Source organism: Grampus griseus (genome assembly GCF_964374135.1).
Source record: "Grampus griseus genome assembly, chromosome: 6".
In the NCBI taxonomy this organism is placed as follows: Eukaryota; Metazoa; Chordata; class Mammalia; order Artiodactyla; family Delphinidae; genus Grampus; species Grampus griseus.
The window spans coordinates 81657911-81678324 of NC_139000.1; the positions used below are offsets into that span (position 1 = coordinate 81657911).

Genomic DNA, 20414 nt, shown 5'->3' on the forward strand with positions numbered 1-20414 from the left:
ATATCTAATATTTAACAATGCTTCTCGTGCACAGCAGAAATTTTCCATTCTCAAGGACTAAAAATAATTTAATAGCATAGCTTCTTATGAGAAATCTATTTGAGAATCTAAAAGCTGGTCCAGTTCTCTAAAGCATCTGTTGATCAGAATAGAGTCCATAAACCCAGTAAATGTCAAAATCACATGTTTCAGGTCAAACTACCAAATTCTGGTGGGTTATCCAGTCATTCTTCTAGCACGTTCTACTTAGTATACAATGTGATGCCCGAAACCCAGGGAAGTACTATGACTGTGTTAATCATGCTTTGAAATAGTTGTACAGCTTCCCTTTAACATTATCATACTAATGTTTTTCTCAATGCATCTAATAAATTTACATAGTACTTAAACATATGAAAAATAAAGAAGTTTTAAAAAGCATTCTTTTCATGTCTCTGCCTAGTTTTTAATGACATAATTCTTATATTAAAATCTTTCTTACTAAAGTTGGAAATTTAACATATATCTGTTCTTTTTAACCCCGAAACAAAGCAACTTAGAGAAGCAGACTATAGGGAAACGTTTCCTCATCCTTAAATGAAAATACGATCCTCTAAATTTATTCCTAACTTCACAGGTAGGCTTCTTTCTGAAAACAAAGTATTTTGGGGTTTTGTTTTTTTTTAGATTATTGCTACGGTCTTATTAATCCTCATGGAACAAATGCCCAACGTATTAAGCTTAAATTCATGAGTCAAACTGACTTCTTGGTCAATGAAGAAACAGGTGTTCATTTGGTCAGCAACTATTCCTTTTCCTTTTTGAATATAGTTCCTTGCGCTATACAGTAGGACCTTGTTGTTTATCCGGTTAGCAACTATTCTGATTGATATAAGCACAGCACTCTTCATTAAAATTTTCTGTGATGACAGTAATGTTCTATACCTGTGCTGTCTAACATTGAAGCTACTAGTTACATGTGGCTACTGAGCACCAAATGTGGCTAATGCAACTAAGGAATTTTAAATTTTAGTTCATTTTAATTAACTTATCTTTAAATTGCCACACATGAATAGTAGTTACCATATTATACAGCACAGACTTAGAGTTTTCACCATTTCCCAATTCAAAAATAATGTGCTTTGTGCTCTGTCTTCGAAAGGTCAGTGGATGGTATAATCTCCTTCTGTCTTCTTTGTTCAATAAAACCAATACAAATGATATTATAAAGAGATTTCTGGTAATAAGTCTCATTCTAAAAATTTACATTTTAATTTTCTAAGATATAGTTCCAGATAACTTGAAGAGGTTGACCAATAACGGATGAAATCTGAAAATACCATTCCTGGTCTAGTGTAAGCCAAATCAATTTATGTATAAGGACAATATGTTTCAAGATGACTCAAAAACTACAAATATCAATTTTTATTTTCAGTGAGTTTTAGAAAAGGAACAAATTCAGAATTACATAAACAAATTCTTATTGAAATTTTATGAGGTTTTAATGACTGATTTTAAATTACTTTAACCCCGAAATAGTTTATTTTCAAGCAGGTTTACATTTTTTACATTCTAAGTAACATATTAATAAAACAATCTTTACTTATTTTAAAAATTAGAGAGGTACTTAAAATGAAATTATACAAGGACTAAGAATAGCTTCTCTAATGTAATAGATTTCATACGTATATTACCTTCAGATTGAAACTTTTTTAGTGATATTGGGAGAGGTTTGTCTTTTCCCTGATGAGTCTTTCTTTTGTCTTTTTTATTCATAACCCTTGACTGAGCTGATGCATTTTCAGCATTTTCATATTCCTAAAAAAAATTACCAACAATAATTAAGCTTGGTTTAACACTAGTAAAATCAACTAACCAATGGGCAATATGTTTCTTAAAGTTTTATTTTTTAAAGATAAGAGGCAAATAAGAAAATCAAAACATAGGCTAGCCAAACCGTATAAAAAGACACCTGTTTATTTATACATTCAATCTCTTCCCTCTTAAACACTAAAATAAAAATAAAAAGGTATTCCTTGGTCTGTAACTCCTAGTTGCCACCCTCTTCTTCATTTCAGGACCAAACTTAACACAATAATCTACAGTCAATTTCCTTTCTTAACCACACTGAAATCTGGATTCTGCTAGTCTCTGACACTAAAATTAAAGTCAACCTTCTCTTCAATGCCAAACCCAAAGACATTATGTTTTCAACCATCTCTTGGTTTTCTCAATACACTTTTGACTATTCTTAAGTCTCCTTCACTGGTTTCTCTTTCCCCAACTATATTCTTAAAAATGCAGCCGCTGTTTACCATTATTCCATTCTTAACCCATTCTTCTCATGTTTTATACCTGTTGTTCCTCAAACTCAAAATTTAAAGTTCTACCTGATAACTTGTGTATGTACAGACAACTCAAACAGAATGTTCAATAAACATCTGCAAACTAAATATGTTCACCCTGCCTTCCCTGCTTGATCTTCTAGTAAGTACCTTGCTTAATGCCACCATCACCTACACAACTGTCTAGGTTAGAAACCTCAGTCATCCTTGCTTATTCTTCCTATACACTTCATATGCAAATTAGTCCCTAGGTCTTGTTGAGTTTATCTCCTAAAGATCTCTTAAATCTATTCTCATTTATTCATACCTTCTGTCACTTCCCCTATCTTCTCTAGCTTGACACTGCAACACTCTCTAATTTTAGCCCCTCCATTCATCTTCTACACTGTTATGGCATAAGTTTCTAAAATGAAAACCTGAAATCAATCTGAAAGTTAAAAATATTCAATAGCTCTCTGCCAACAAATGTATAAAACTCAACCTCCTTAGCCTGTACATGAGGTTCTTTATATTCTATTCTGGTAGCAGTATCTCCAGCAACTCTAGGTCCGTAAATTATAGTTTTTCAAAACGCTACTCTTTCATGCGTACATGTCTTATGTACTTGTTACTCCTTCCCTGAGAATGCATACTTTCTCTTGCCTACTGCTGAACTTCTAATACATTGAGTAAGACTCCACTTTAAAAACGCTTTCCTAAGATATCCTGTCATTTGTGACAACATGGATAGACCTTGAGTACATTATGCTAAGCGAGATAAGTTAGACAGAGGAAGACAAGTACAGTATGATATCACTTATATGTGGAATCTTTAAAAAAAAAAAAGTCAAACCTGTTAAAATAAAATGAGTAAAATGGTGGTTACCAGGGGATGGGGATGGGGATGGGGGTATGGTGTTTTAAGTATACAAACTTATAATGAGTAATAAATAAACCATAGAGATCCAATGTACAATATAATGAATATAGTCAATAATACTATACTACAATGCTGTAATATGATGAATATTGCTTCACTGGCAATCATATTACGATATATAAATGTATCAAAGTAACACACTGTACACCTTAAATTTACAAATGGTAACATTCAAATTTATCAAATAAAAAGAATCCTTTCCTAAAACCCACCCCCATCAAAAGCACAGAAAATTCTTCTATCTTCCTGAATTCCCACTGCACTGAAAACATAAAATCTCTCAATACACTACAATTATGGGTGTGTCTCCTTCCACTGAACTCAACAGCTTGGACCATGTCTTTATCTTTGTCTGTTTACACACGTAACAACAAGGATTACAGTTATTCTTGATAATTCTGGATAAAAGGAATAGGGACATGGAAAATGAAACTAACACATATAGTGTACCAAGTCCAGTCTAACAGCAATCTTCATTCTCTTCCCTTGAGCTATAAATAAATAGCAAACTCATCTACTGTAAATGTTAATTCCTCTCCTCCCTTCCTCTTGAGCGAAGAAGCTAGTGTACATAGTATAAAGGCCCTTAAGCATGACCAGAGGCCATTTATGATCAACCACTGAGTAATCACAAGTTGAATAAACTTTACAGACCAAAAAAAATTCCCAATATATATAAAGGACTAAAATGTTAAATAATATGGAGATGATATAAATGCTCAATTTAAACATAGAAAATGGAAACAAACACTACTTTTTGCGCAAATGTCCCTACAGTTACAAGCTGTAGAATGCATTTCAACACACAGCCCAATATCAAAGCTTAGTGATAAATGCTGAATTCACAAGGCCAAATTATCAGAAATGTCCTTCTATTTACTTCAGTTAATTAGCAGTGTATCTCTAGCAGAGGGTCTCTTAATGGATGCCCCTGTACTCACAGTTACTTAAATTTTTAAAATTTAACTATTTTCTAGGTTCATTTAAAATAAGTTAAAATAAATCATCTGCTATTAGCCTCATTTCCTCTCTCCCCTTCATCTTGGTTGGAGAAATTTCTTAACTGAACATTCCAAATCACCGGACAAAGCTTAGTGTTTGTGTTTCTGTTATCTCTAAGAACTTGAGGAGAAATCTCATGAAAACTTTATGTTAATTACTTTGTCACAAGGATAAATTTTTAGGACAAACTTTAAAGAACTTTTACACAAAATTCAGGAAGGGTGGTTCTAACTTTTGACCACTTAAACCTAAAACATCTAAATCCATAAATGTGTAAATACCTTTTTGTGTTCTTCATATTCTAATTTACTTAGCAACAATGCCTTCTCAAGATCTGCTTCAAACATTTCAGATGTCAGCTAAAAATAAAAAGAAAGTTTAACGATAAACAGATAATAGCATTATACAACACGACAATATATACAGGATAAGAAAACAAATACTTCAATAAACAGTCTGGGTTCTCCAAAGTTATCTACCATGCCAAAGTAGAGAACTCTGTGTTTTATAGAAGATACCAAAGCAAAAACTTACTATTTTGATATTTTTACTTTCTCATTGTCAATTATCTGTTGTATAATACATAATCTTTTTACTGTAACAAAACAAAATCTCACAAAGGAATTGACACTGTAATAGATGTTAAAGATGGTATCTAGTTTTGGACACAGAAAATATAACAGTGATTATTACTCAAAAATATAAGAATATTGAGAACTCAGTAAGCATTATAAAACATACCATTTACTTAATACAGACTAATTCACAGGTATAGAACCTTTAAATAAGGGACCAATTGTCCTGGTATATGCGTGATGTTACAGAAAAATTGTAGTGCATCTTTTTACTGCTATCTTTTTATTCCTTTTGTATGACTTCCCTACCTTTAAACTCCTCTAACACTATAATAAAATGATTCTTTGTGATCTGTATCTTTTGGTTCCTCTTTCTCACCACTCAATCTCACCTTAACTTCTCATAATCTAGCTTCTGCCACCCTCCAATCAAATTACTCTCTAAGAATTACTTTTCCTAATTGCCAAACAGAATTGGTACAGTGGTTGGATGGGGCTTTGGGTTGTCTACCTTGGGGGATAAGGTATATCTGCAGCTGAATAGGATAGCTGCCACATGTAAACATCCTGGATTTGTTTACATGTATGTGTTGACCTATGCATACTGTATAATAAAAGCATAAATTTAGTAGGCATCGCTTGTTTTTGTCTGTCCATAATCCCTTCCTTTATTTCTTTGAATAACTACAATTCAATCCAGTGTCCTAGGATTCTAGCAAGACAGCCAATCACCTAATTTTATATACCACCCACTACCACACCCACACAAATATGTATATGGTATCACCAACAACAGGATGGGAGCAAAGGACCTAACTCTTTTTTGTTCTCCTAGGAACTAAAATTTGAGAACACAAAGTAAGTGGGGTTCAATCAGCTGATGATAGCCTCTAAAAGTGAGTGTACTAGTTCATGCCTCTGAGCACCCCAGAATTCCTTTATTTCCATCTTTCCCAAGGTCTCATTGTTTAGTTTTTAATTCAAATCTGTGAATCACTCAGTATCCTTTTGTCAAATTATTTTTTGCCAAAGTTATTCAGAATTGTTTCTGTTGTTTAACAATTTAAAAAAAAAAAAACTAAACTAAAACAGAAACCGATTCCAAAAAGAAGTCATCTGTTTCAAAAGGACACCTTAAAAAGTAGAAAAATGTTAACACTGGACACCATGAACTAATAAATCTTTTATTTCTAGTCAAAGCATTTCATCCAATCCTATACTAAGACAACAAAAAGAGGGGGGAAAAATAGGTTCATCACAGAAAAAAATTAATCTAACTCAGAGAAAAATAGTTAGAATTAAAATGGTAAATAAGGGCATATAGCACTCGAAATTCTGGTTAAGCCCCAAGTAAACTGTACATACTTTTTCTATGGAGTAACTGAAAAGAACTGAAGAATTAATTCGATCCAAATTAGTAACAATCAGGAAAAAGTAATCTTTTTTAAAAGGTTAACCTTTTAAATACTTTATTATATAAATGTATATTAAAAAACAATATACAGTTAAAAGGTAAAAAGGAAGTGGATTCATGTTAGTGTTACACAAAAAAGGAAGTTTACATCAATTTCTCCACCAAAACTCAAAGCAATCTGAGTACAAAATACTTCAATATAATTAGAGCATAGCAGTCATTCCAACATAGAAAAAGTGACAAAACTACTTAAGTTTATTCTGAGAAAAGTTGGTTAAATTTACCACTAAGCTTTTAATCCATATTAATGACATTTAACATTTACAGAAAACACATTTAAGATTATTTCCAATATGTCACATATTCTGACTGATATTCCAAAAATAAATTAGTGGGCAGAAGAGGAGACAAAGTTGGGAGTCTTGCAAGATGCGATTATTTTTTTTTTCAAACTATCTCAAGTAACTTAGATATTAAGACAGCTGATTCTAAGAAAATGATAAAAACTGAATGAAATGGACCTTTTAAAAGTTAAAAATACGCCTCTCCCAAGCATTTGATTCTAAATACAGCAGTTTAAAGCTTACATTTACCTTTTAATTATTAACAAAAACTAATATACAAGGAAATACAATTAGGCAAAAATGATTTAAATTTCAGTTTAACTCTTTGAAAACTAGGAAAAACTTCCCAAATGTCACCATATGACCGTTTAGCCTATAAGGATTCACAGAGAACCCTCTATGTACTTTGCCTCTAGTCCTTTAAAGTAGCAGCAAAAATTTGGCTGTTGCCCTCAAAGAATTTCTACTCCAGTTGGGAATAAAAAACTAACACACATGACATACAGAAAATAGAGTAAGATATTAAAAGTGCTACAAAAGTTGACAGAAAATAGGTAAACAAGAAATAGAATTCAAAGAAGCATACAGAAAAGAAACTAAGTTGGTCCTTAAAGGAGAGATATAATTTGGATAGGTAGCAAAATGAATGGAAGAATTTTAGGAGGAAAGAGTCACGTGAACAAAAAGCGTGATATTAAGAATATATATATTATGGGATACATGATAAAAGATAAATTCTATGCAATACAAGAGAGATGTGGAAAAAACCCAGGCTTTGGAAGATCACACAGGTGGATAATTTAAATTTCTATTCCACCCATTCTAGCTGTGATCTGGGGCAAGTTATGTAACTTCTGTGAATCTCAGTTTCTTCATAAATAAAAAGGAAATAGAAATATCAACCTTGCAGTGTAGTTTTGAAAATTTTAAGCTATAATATATGTCAAGTACCTAGCACAGTGCCTACCTGGCACAAGAGTTACACACAATAAATTAGAATTCCCCTTCTCTATGCTGGAGAATAGTAGAAAATAAGATTGCTTAGGTAGGGTAAAATTAGGTTCCAGACACTCCCTAAAAATTATGGATTCAGGATAGATGAAAGAGGAAAACTGATAAGAGTAATTTTAAAGAAATAAACTGTCATATTAGAAGAATGAGAACTTAGAATCAATGGGTCTGGCTAAACCACTGTAGCCTCAGCATACAGGAACCTGGACCTGAACATAGCAATGCAGGAAACAAAGAAGGCTATTTCTCACCAAAGAATGACCAAGTTTCAGAACACTGATTAAATATGAAGAATGAATCAAAGATAAGATTTTTTACTCCAGATAACAGGGAGAAAGGTAACACAAGACTACAATACCAGGAAAGAGAAAGAAAACATGATTCCAAATTCCCTAAACATGCCTTAATTAGAGAATTAGTTAATCATAAGACTGCTGTCAATGTAATTAATCAGTACATGTAGAGGTAGAACTGGGAAGGAAAAAAAAAAGAGTCTGGGCCTGAAAGACAGGCACTGGACATGAAAATGCAATATAACCATGATTTTTAAAAAGTATCTTATATGTTAAGTTTGCAAATTGAGAATTCCTCATCATTTTCTTTGTACTTATGGGAGGAGGAGGAAAGGAAGAAAAAGAGGAAATAGTAGGCACTAAAATGCCTACAGGATTGGAGAAGATACTTACATGTGCCCAAGATGGAGTACTTCAGATCCCCTTCCTCCTGGCTTCCTTCATTGCCTCCTATCCCCATCTAGTAGTAAAACATTTTTTTTCTATTTAAATAAATAAACCTATAGCTCAAGGGTTTATGATCAGTTAAAGAGTATGAAGAACCAACGAAAAATGAGGACAGTAAATATTTTGTAACTAGATTTTTAAAAATTTGTAAATTAAAGTACCATAAAAATTTTACCCACTTTAAATCCAAGCAAAACAAATCCCAAATGAAGAATTAATCTTCATTTCTCAGAGGAACAGGGTTATTGTAAAACAACACACAGCAACATTCTGAGGACATCTAACACTTGCAGCCAAGTGCTTAGCCACAGTAGCAGTAGCGCCTTCTGGTCCTCTAACTCAGTGATTTTCAAAGTGTGGAACATATACCTTCACTAATTTGGAAAGCAGAATCATTTCCCAGAAAATCTTCCAGTAGTCTTATTGAACATTATGATTTTTTTTTTTTTTTTTTTTTTTTTTTTGCGGTACGCGGGCCTCTCACTGTTGTGGCCTCTCCCATTGCGGAGCACAGGCTCCGGACACGCAAGCTCAGCGGCCACGGCTCACGGGCCCAGCCGCTCTGCGGCATGTGGGATCTTCCCAGACCGGGGCACGAACCCATGTCCCCTGCATCAGCAGGCGGACTCTCAACCACTGCACCACCAGGGAAGCCTGAACATTATGATTTTAAAGGTTGTAAATATTCTACAAAAACTGTATCTACGTGTTCATACTAATGATCAGGTTTTGTTCATCTCAATTAATGCATCTTCATATCTTTTGAGTGCTGTTTACATTTTTTAAGTTGTATGTTTTAATTATATCTCAAAGTAATAAAAATGGTTCAATGATTCACTGAAGGATTAAAAGTAGTAATGAAAATAGTAAATAATGCAACTTATAAAAACACATAAATTTTAAAATGAAGAAGACTCTAATACAGTGAATACAGAATATAAATCTGCATGTGTCAGCACAAGAGTGATTGTCACATAAGCAAATGAAAAGGAAAATTATAAATAGAAAATTAACATAGTGAATATTTGAAATTTCAATTTATTGAGTCATCAATCTATTTGTTCCTAGCTTCCTGCTATGAAACATGGTCAGACCAGTGGCCTAAAGACATTATAGTTTTTGTTTCACTTCCAAAGCACAATGACCTGTATGAGTCTTTCCAGAACAGAACAAGTACCAAGTAATGCTTTCCAGAACAAAAGTGATGAATTTTGTTGCTAAAGAAAAAGCCAAAAAAACAAAGAGCACTGCTTATAGTAAAACCAGGTGCAAGTCAAACTATCAACAATAGACTTATTATACCAGCCACAAGGTTAATGAGAAATATCACACTCACAAACAAAAAACAGAACAAACTATTGGCAAAATGCCTTAATCAGATAGATGTACTAGAGGCTACAGTGTGAAAAAACAATTAACTATGCACAGCTAGCAGATATTCAACTTCAGAGTTGGACAAAACCAGTGATATGTGGAGTCTGAATCAATACAACAGGAGTAAGAAATACACAATAAAATTTGATCTATTTATCACTGAATATCCACGAGAAGAGACTTTTCTATTCATTCATTATGTTTGAGCCATGATGTAAAATTTTAAAAAGGTAATACTGGAATCAGTATTATCAATGCACTACCACAAATATAAGAGGTTATACCTGAACAACATCTACACTGAGATTTATTCCCAGGCAACAAGTAATGGTGAACAATATGTCTCTTGATCTTGATTCAATATTTTAAAAAAATGTTAAAAATTCTGAAAACAATCAAAGTCATGGCCTATTCTACTTTTTTTTAAACACCTTTACTGAGATATAATTCACATATTTTATGTATCACATAAAATCTACCCACTTCAAGTGTGAAACGTATACCTCCTTTGATGTATACATCTCTGCAAAGAAATTCTGTATTCTGCTCATCTCCCTTTCAATTTCTCTTACCCAATTTTTCATCTTAGTCTATTATTTCACCTTTTTATATAACATTATCGACACCTTGACTTTTACAAAATGTTCTAGCTCCTTAGTTTTTATTAAATCAAAAAATAGGTGCTGTCTAAAATCAATTTCTCTGTTCCCCGTAGCAAATCTTTTTCAAAGTACACTTTCACTTTGGACATTAAGTACAATGTTCTTCTCCTTTTATGTGGCAGAAACTTTTCTTCAGCTGGCATGAGATCAACTAAGATCCAGTGTTTGCTTCTAAGTAAGTGGAGTGGATGTTTCTTTACTGTCTATCTTGTTGCTGTTTAATGCCAGCTCTCAGATTTTATGCTGAGGCTTAGCCAATGTAAATTTACATTATCACTTTGATAATTTAGGAGTAGTAAACTCTGTCTTAGCATTTCTCTTTTGTGTTTACAATAAGCAGCCACATAACAGACAGGATTTCTATATCCAGCTTTTTGACTGGCTCAGCCCTCAACACGTGGCGTTTCTCATAGTGTTGTTTCCCTGTGTGAGGGAGAACACCCACCACAACTGTATACCTTCTGCCTAGTACAGTCACTGTCTGGTCCCTACTTTTAAAATCTATTATTCCACACAGTAAAATAGATTCCAGATGGTATACTGTCCATCAGTCCCAAAGCTTGCCCTTATCTCTTCTTCACTTGTCACTGTAATTATCCCAAGAACTACTTTACTTCTCATGACCTTGATTATTTTCCTACAAGTGAGACTTCCAAATAAGGTACCAGGTTTTCCTAAGTGACCCATCAATAGTATATCCAGCAGAAATTCCTGTAAGTTCCTCAGCCTTGGATGATATTTTTATATAGGGTTGGGGCCAAGTTGACTATTTCCTTCTCATAATTACCTGGTCATTTTGGCAGCAATCAATGGCAGCAGGAAGAAGGGCAATCAAATATCTGTGCTTAAGTTCCCCTATTACGTGGCATTTATTTTGGTGCAAAATTGAGTAGTTTTCCTTTATTAATTTTCCAGTGCCTCTTGGGCCACTGGGAGAAATTCTCTCTGGTGAAGACACTAGCAAATTCTATTACTGTCTAAACAAGTAGATCATTACGTTAATAATACTTGTAAACCAGAAAAAAAATTGTTATAATGAATGCTGTAGAAGGAAAAAAGAATCAAATAACCCCTCTAGAATAATACAAGATGATTTATCCAGTTAACCAATGCTCGGAAATATCATTTTTGCACAGCCCTAGTGTAATAACTGATGCTCGTAAAGATGAGCCCAAGGCACTACAAAATTCTATAGAAAATGTTATAATTAACATAGTTTATGTTAAGAGCAGAGTTTAGTATAGTCTACTTATTTATTGGCTGCGTTGGGTCTCTGTTGCTGCACACAGACTTTCTCTAGTTGTGGCGAGCAGGGGCTACTCTTCATTGCAGTGTGCGGGCTTCTCATTGCGGTGGCTCCTCTTGTTGTGGAGCACAGGCTCTAGGCATGTGGGCTTCAGTAGTTGTGGCACGCAGCCTCAGTAGTTGTGGCTCGTGGGCTCTAGAGCACAGGCTCAGTAGTTGTGGCACACGGGCTTAGTTGCTCCACAGCATGTGGGATCTTCCTGGACCAGGGATCGAACCCGTGTCCCCTGAATTGGCAGGCAGTCTTAATCACTGCACCACCAGGGAAGTCCCTAGTCTAATTCTTTTAAAACTGGTAACCCAAGCATGATAGGTATAGCCACTCCATTAAGCCAAACATCTGCTAAAACAATACCTATTCCCAACAGATCAAATGGCAGTTTAACAGATAAGAAAATAACTATTCATTTCCCATACATACAGCACCTCCTAGAGTACACTCCAGGCTTAGTGTGTTATTTCCCTGGATACCACACACACAGAAAGAAATTGATTGGTTTTATTAAATTATCTCTTTGATTTGGTTATTAATGACATTTATTTAATAGAGGCATAAAAGAACAAAACATCGTGTAAATAGGCTAAAAAAAACAAACGTCATAAACTATTTTACAACAAGGTTGAAAAGGAAAAGTTTCCCCTCAAAGTCTTTCTTTCTTTAAGTAAAACTGTCACTGAGTATTTTTTTTTAACATCTTTATTGGAGTATAATTGCTTTACAATGGTGTGTTAGTTTCTGCTTTATAACAAAGTGAATCAGCTATACATATACATATATCCCCATATGTCCTTCCTCTTGCGTCTCCCTCCCACCTTCCCTATCCCACCCCTCTAGGTGGACACAAAGCATCGAGCTGATCTCTCTGTGCTATGCACTGCTTCCCACTAGCTATCTATTTTACATTTGGTAGTGTATATCTGTCCATGCCACTCTCTCACTTAGTCCCAGCTTACCCTTCCCCCTCCCCATATCCTCAAGTACATTCTCTACGTCTGTGTCTTTATTCCTGTCCTGCCTCTAGGTTCTTCAGAACCATTTTTTTTTTTTTTTTGATTCCATATATATGTGTGAGCATACGGTATTTGTTTTTCTCTTTCTGACTTACTTCACTCTGTGTGAGCCTCTAGGTCCATTCACCTCACTACAAATAACTCAAGTTTTTTATGGCTGAGTAATATTCCATTGTTTATATGTGCCACATCTTTGTCCATTCATCGGTCGATGGACACTTAGGTTGCTTCCATGTCCTGGCTATTGTAAATAGAGCTGCAATGAACATTGTGGTACATGACTCCTTTTGAATTATGGTTTTCTCAGGGTATGTGCCCAGCAGTGGGATTGCTGGGTCGTATGGTAGTTCTATTTTTAGTTTTTAAGGAACCTCCATACTGTTCTCCATAGTGGCTGTATCAATTTACATTCCCACCAACAGTGCAAGAGGGTCCCCTTTTCTCTACACCCTCTCCAGCATTTATTGTTTGTAGATATTTTGACTGGTGTGAGGTGATACCTCATTGTAGTTTTGATTTGCACTTCTCTAATGATTTCACTGAGTATTTTTAATAAGAGACCTCTGGTCTTACAAATGTGATTTTTTTACTTGAAATAATTTAATCCTGTTTTTCTCCCTTCCCTATCTCTCCCTCATTTGTAAAAAGGCAGATGAATTTAAAACTCAGAAAATAATTGCTTGAAATTGCCAAAACTAACAAATATAATATGTGTCAATCTGCTTTCCTAGTAGATAAAAACCAGAACCTCTTATAAAAAGTAGCAAACACATGGGAGTTAATCCAATATAAAATGCTCCTCAGAACAGTGGTGTCATGGTCAGATGCACTGCTATCTTAAAAATGCAAAAATGCACTGAAAACCAAAGCAAAACAATTTGATTTACTTAGTTGTACCTGCTCATCTCTTTGTCTCCACTCTTGCCAATTTTCTTCCCGTGAATCCTTCTGTACTGGGTTTGGTAATGATAGCTCATGCTGAGCATTACAAATGCCATGGGAGGATTTCTGGGGAATTTTCTTAAAAGCAAGATTCCTGAGCTACGAAACAAACAAAAAATTAAATTCAGTTTACCAATCCTGAGATACAAATGATTATTTTGGAAGTTAAGAAATCAATATTTTTATACTTCTAAATACTCATTATGCTAACTCACAAAGTCACTATTTGAATTTTTTGTAGTCTTTGTAGAATGCTAATTTCACCAGCATTTGAGATAATTTTGGTGGATTTCTCGATGAAATGATTAATAAGTGAGAATGGATTATACTCTACTATACCACCATTTTAATGAGTCTGCTTTACTAAAGGGAAGTTTATAGGAGTAGAGAACAGGATAACAAGTATGCTTTTAAAATGCAAAACAATAGCGTTCAATAAGATTAAAGTTTAATAGCTTATAAATTTAAAAGTTTAAATAGTGAGAGAAGATAGCTTAAGGAACTCTAACAACTATTTTGCTAGTCCTGAAAAATACAGGGCCTAGTCCACAAAGTAACATAATGAACTAAAACTGTACTGGTCAAGCCACTCCCAACAATAAGAAAAATCTTAGTCACAGAGGTTGAAACAGGGAGAAAAATACTGAGAGGTTACTATGGATTAAAATGTATTCTCTCAAAACATATGTTGTAGGCCTAACCCTTGCTCTCTGTGAATGTGACCTTATTTGGAAATAGGATCTTTGCAAATATAATCAAGTTAAGATTAAGGTTATACTGAATTAGGGTGGGCCCTAATCCAATGAAGGGTATAGACAAAGATACACAAAGAGAACACCATGTAACAGAAGAGGCAGACTGGAAAGATGCAGCCACTAGCCAAGGAACATCAAGGACTGACAGCTACCATAAGAAACTAGGATGAGGCAAGGAGGGAGTCTACTCAGTCTCAGAGAGCGCCTGGCCCCGCTGACACCATGGTTAGAACTTCCAGCCTCTAGAACTGTTAAGAGAATAAATTTCTGTTGTTTTAAGGCACCTGGTTTGTGGTACTTTGTTACAGCAGCCCTAGGAAACCAATGAAGAGGCTTTAAATCAAGGATCAACAATTTAACTGATAATCAATAGACTGTTCTGCAAGAGTGATGAGATACAAACATCACTTTAAGCAGCTGTTTTCTGCTGTGGAAAAGACAGAGTAGAGGGGATGCTGCTAGAGACAAAGCCATGGCAGGTACACTACTGATTTATTACAGAAAGTAGACTGACAGAACTATAGCTGTGGAAGTGGGAAGGGAGGATCCTCAGGCTCATTCTCAGTAATGTAATGTAAACCCCACTATTACCTTATTTTTTGTTCCCCACATCTAATACCAAAAAGAAAATGGGGGCTTCCCTGGTGGTGCAGTGGTTGAGAGTCCGCCTGCCGATGCAGGGGACTCAGGTTCGTGCCCCGGTCTGGGAAGATCCCACATGCCGCGGAGCGGCTGGGCCCGTGAGCCATGGCCGCTGAGCCTGCGCGTCCAGAGCCTGTGCTCCGCAACGGGAGAGGCCACAACAGTGGGAGGCCCGCGTACCGCAAAAAAAAAAAGAAAAAAAAGAAAAAAAAAGAAAATGGTGGGCAATCAAAAGTTCTGTAAGACTGGACTTCTGAAAGGTTGTATGGTGAGAAAAATGTCTTTTAAAGTGACTCTCTGTGTGGCAGCATTTTAAAGAGATACTTAGAAAGCAATGGTGATGGAAATAAATTGAAAAGGCTTTTTCTAAGTCTTGGGATATTATAAAATGAATACAGGGGGAAAAAAACACTTTTACTACTTCTCTCATTAAGTGATACTGAGAAAAGTCCTTAATATCTAACTGCTTCTTCTGTTAAAACACAGATAGACACAGACTAGAGGTGTTTTTCAATGTTTCTTTTAAAAATAAATGGGCGCATTAAATGTTGGTCACGTAACTCATGCTAGGCATGTCTAGGGGAGAAGGGCCTGTTTACTACCCTTAAGAAACAGATGCCCATCAAATGCATAAATGTTCAAGGTTAGTCATAGGCTTATTGTCTAGTCATAGGATTACTGTCTATAACAGTAAAAAAAAAAAAAGGAAACAACCTAAATGTTTATCACAACAATCTGATTAAGTAAACTATGACAAAGCCACATAATTTTAAATAATGTGGATAAAATAATGTAGATCTTCATTTACTCATGGAAACCTGCTCATGCTAATTTTTAAAAAGCCAGATATGAAAGTCTATTATATAGTCTCATTTTCATTTAAGTAAAATATGAATGTATATATGAATGTATCTATATATTCAAGTAAACTTATATATGTATACAGAAAACACATACCAAAATATTAATTTCTTATATCTCTAGTTATATTTACAAATGACCTTTGTTTCCTTTTAAGACTTTGTTTTTCAGAAACGTTTTGGAATGAGCACATAAGCTTCCGTAGACAAAAAAAAAAAGGCAATTTAAAATATGTTCATTACATCTGACTTCAAATACACACAAATTTATATCCATTCATTCAAGTCATATTTACCAAGTACCTATGGACCAGGAACTGTGGATACATAAGTCAACAAGATAGTATCTACGCTCATTATGCATACAACCTACTGGGAAAGCAGACATGAATAATTATAATTGCTACCTCATTTGCTTCACTCTGTTGCTGTTCCTTCTTTTTTCTTCTTTTCTCTCTTTTCTTCTCATTTGTAGTTGATTTATTTGTTTGAGACTTTCCAGTATTCCGACCTTTGCCTTTTCCAGGCTCAGAATCAGAACCACTGCCACTATCCACTTGCAACAAGGCAAAACGAGAAGCAGTAGTGGGAACAGAACTAAGTACTGCTGAGGCCATTGTAAGGATTTTTCTTTTAAAATACTTCTGTCAAGAATAATTCCTGTGGGAAGGGAGAAAGGAGGAAGATGAATAAACACAGTAGAATTTGTTTCAGATTTTAGAACAAATATATATATATACACACACACACACATACACTTCTCCTGACACTGAATTTAGTTAACAGTTGGATTCGTACACACAGTTCTACTGGTAGAAACATACTTTTTAAACTTAAGTAAACAACGTAAGATTGTATAATAAAAAAAAAGAAAAATGATATACTGAGATTTCACAATTATTGCAAGAATACCACCAATACAATGTATTGATTTTCCATATACAGTTTCCAAAAATTAATGATTTTCCTCTTTCTCTTTTTTTTTTTTTTTGCAGTACGTGGGCCTCTCACTGTTGTGGCCTCTCCCGTTGAGGAGCACAGGCTCCGGACGCGCAGGCTCAGCGGCCATGGCTCACGGGCCCAGCCGCTCCACGGTATGTGGGATCTTCCTGGACCGGGGTACGAACCCGTGCCCCCTGCATTGGCAGGTGGACTCTCAACCACTGCGCCACCAGGGAAGCCCTTTCCTCTTTCTTTTAAATACACTGCTGTATATTTACATAATTATGGAGAATATCCTAATATATACATATATATGAAGAATATCCTAAATCTGATTAATATATACGTATTTATGGAGAACATCCTAAATCAATATGGTTTACAATGGAAGAGTAAGAATATCATTTTTCACCGCACACAGAGACCATTGGTCCAACTACATACTTATCCCCAACTTCCAAGACAGGAAAAAAGGAGTAGGAAACAAAGAACATTCTTACCGTGTACAAATTCTGCTTGAGTTTGATTCTAGAGGAGTGACAGCAAAATAGAGAACTTAAATTCTCTCAACCAAAGGAAACTTTTCAAAATCACCTTCCACCATTATCTTTTAGTTCACTAGTCTCAGTGCCCCCTACCTCTCTTAGTTTTTTTTTCTTTTATTGAAGTATAGTTAATTTACAATGTTGTGTTAGTTTCAAGTGTACAGCAAAGTGATTCAGTTATTTATATATATATATATACATATATATTCTTTTTCAGATTCTTTTCCATCATAGGTTATTACAAGACAGTGATTATAGTTCCCTCTGCTATACAGCAGGTGCTTGTTGTTTACCTATTTTATATATAGTAGTGTGTATATGTTAATCCCAAACTCCTAATTTATCTCCCCCCACTATCCCCCCTTGGTAAGTGTAAGTTTGTTTTCTATGTCTGTGAATCTATTTGTTTTGTAAATAAGTTTATTTGTATCATTTTTTTAGATTCCACATATGTGATATCATATGATACTTGAGTTTCTCTGATTTACTTCACTTAATATGATCATATGTAGGTCCATCCATGTTGCTGCAAATGGCATTATTTCATTCTTTTTATGGCTGAGTAATATTCCATTGTATGTATATACATCTTCTTTAACCATTCATCTGTCGATATTTAGGTTGCTTCCATGTTTTGGTTATTGTAAATAGTGCTGATACGAACATTGGGTTGCATGTATCTTTTTGAATTAGAGTTTTCTCCAGATATACGCCTAGGAGTGGGATTGCTGAATCATATGGCAACTCTATTTTTAGTTTTTTCAGGAGCCTCCATACTGTTCTCCATAGCGGCTGCCCCAATTTACATTCCCACCAACAGTGCAGGAGGGTTCCCTTTTCTCCACAGCCTCCCCAGCATTTATCATTTGTACTTTTTAATGATGGCCATTCTGACTGGTGTGAGGTGATACCTCACTGCAGTTTAGATTTGCATTTCCCTAATAGTTAGCAATACTGAGCATCTTTATGAGCCTGTTGGCCATCTGTATGTCTTCTTTGAAGAAATGTCTATTTAGGCCTTCTGCCTATTTTTTGATTGGGTTTTTTTTTTATGTTAAGCTATATGAGCTGTTTGTATATTTTGGAAATTAATCCCTTGTTGGTACCTTTCAGCTTTTTAAGAGCCTTTTAAACTTAAGACAGGATTGCAAAGGTCCTCTAGTAAAATATATGTACATAAAAAACTGAATCACTTTGCTGTACACCAGAAACTAACACAACATTGTAAATCAACTATACACCAATTAAAAAAAACTTTTTACAAAAAAGGTCCTCTAGTAATATCTAACCCAAATCCTTTTTTACAGATGAGGCAACTGGTACTTAGACTGGTTAGGTCACTCTGCAAGTTACTGGCAAAGTCAGGACCTGAAACTAGATTTGCTGAACCTTACTCTGCAATTTCTAAGTAAGCAGCCTTGTAACTACTAGAAGACTAAGTACTCTCTCAATTCAAAAGAAACAGATTCTCTTAATAAGTTGTGAAACTGAGAAACTTGTTTATTTTGAAATGTATTGAGTACATAACTGAATAAACTATAAAGGAACACTCCAAGTACCTAGCACTAAGATTAACAAAATGTTAACCCACCCCATGCCTCTCCCCAATAGCAACCCCCCAACTCCCACTCTGTCCAGAGATAATTATTATTCTGATTTGTTACTTATTACTTTGTTTTTCTTTATAGTTTTATCATGTCTGTCTTGAGCCACAGCGCTCATATCTGAACTAGCTACTGTTATTTCCACAATATCCTACTGTTTACACAGGTCCACCCTATTCATTGTGGGAAGGGACTGTGTGAAAGTGTGAATACTAAGAGGTGAGGATCACTGAGGTCCATTTTGAAAGCTAACCACACACTACAGTTTGCATGTTTTCAGGAGGGAACAAAAATGAGAAGCATACGTTCAATCTTCCATCTTAACCTAAGAATCTAGAAAATTATTTGGAAATCTTTCAATTTTTTGTTAAACAATGAAAAAAATCAAAAGAAGAACTGAGATTTGAAGATGTCATCTAATAGTTATGAAATCAAAGTATTTTTATCACAATACCACATTCATACCTACTGCTCCTATGTTCAGAAGCATACAGATTAAGATAAAATACCACAACATACAGAGATGACATCATACCATTAAAATTATGACGTATTTTTAGGCTTAAATCTTTCCCACAGACATGAGAATTAAGGCTTTGTAAGTTACTATAAGGAAGAAAATATTACAAAATGAAAAGGAAATTCCAGACTCAAAAATATTAAGGAAAACATTAATTCTGCTTCAACTTCAACATGCCATGTTAAAATCCTGTAAGTTTTAGTAGCTTTGACCACTTTAGGTACACTAATCCTACACAGTTGTTCTACAACTACTGTATTTAATTTTAACTGTCGCAACTATAAATTGCATATGATAGCTGTTCACAAATATTCACCGCCCCTCCCTGAAAGAGAATTGCGTATCACTCTCATGTTAAATGCAGGCTGGCCATGTGACTACCAGTGAAATATAAGCTTTAAAAAGCTTTAAAAGCCAGAACATGGTTCACCGTGTTCTCTTTTCTCTGCTTCTGTTATTGTGGAAGTGTATGCTGAGATGAAGCCTCCTAGAGTCAAGTCTGATGGAGTCTAAAACTACAATGAACAAAATCTCCTTACTAACCTGTAATGGATATGTAGCTTGAGCAAGAAAGCAACTTTGCTGCTTTAAGCTGCTGAGGTTTTCGGGTTGCTACTGCAATATAATCTAACCTTATCATCACTGATAGCTTACACAAATACATTTCCTCTCCATTTCAGGACTGATATCAAAACTGTGAATTTCATATTTGGATTGTTCTGCATGAGTGAAATGTTCACAGGTGTTCTAAATATCTCTCCAAAGCTCACAAAAATTTTTTTTCTTTGAAATGAAAAGAAAAAAGTTTTTAGGCATTGAGAATTTGTGGTTGAGCAGTCGGCCACTGAAGAGTCAGAGATCTAAAGATTATACCTAACAATGCATAAGGAAAACACCAATCTATCTGAAACACTAGAATCACA

General features: G+C 34.8%; 1 protein-coding gene across 2 annotated transcripts in view; it reads right to left on the bottom strand.

Annotated features, from left to right (window-relative positions):
- Positions 1-20414, bottom strand: part of GKAP1 (G kinase anchoring protein 1) — an 81191-nt gene that overhangs the window by 55883 nt on the left and 4894 nt on the right. For both annotated transcript variants that reach the window (XM_082655895.1, XM_082655894.1), the window contains exons 3-6: positions 16288-16540; positions 13579-13722; positions 4527-4604; positions 1674-1797 (exon numbers count right to left, since the gene is read on the bottom strand). In XM_082655895.1, coding sequence (XP_082512021.1) covers positions 1674-1797; positions 4527-4604; positions 13579-13722; positions 16288-16497 — 556 coding nt within the window. In that variant the 5' untranslated portion in view covers positions 16498-16540. The remainder of the gene's footprint in view (positions 1-1673; positions 1798-4526; positions 4605-13578; positions 13723-16287; positions 16541-20414) is intronic.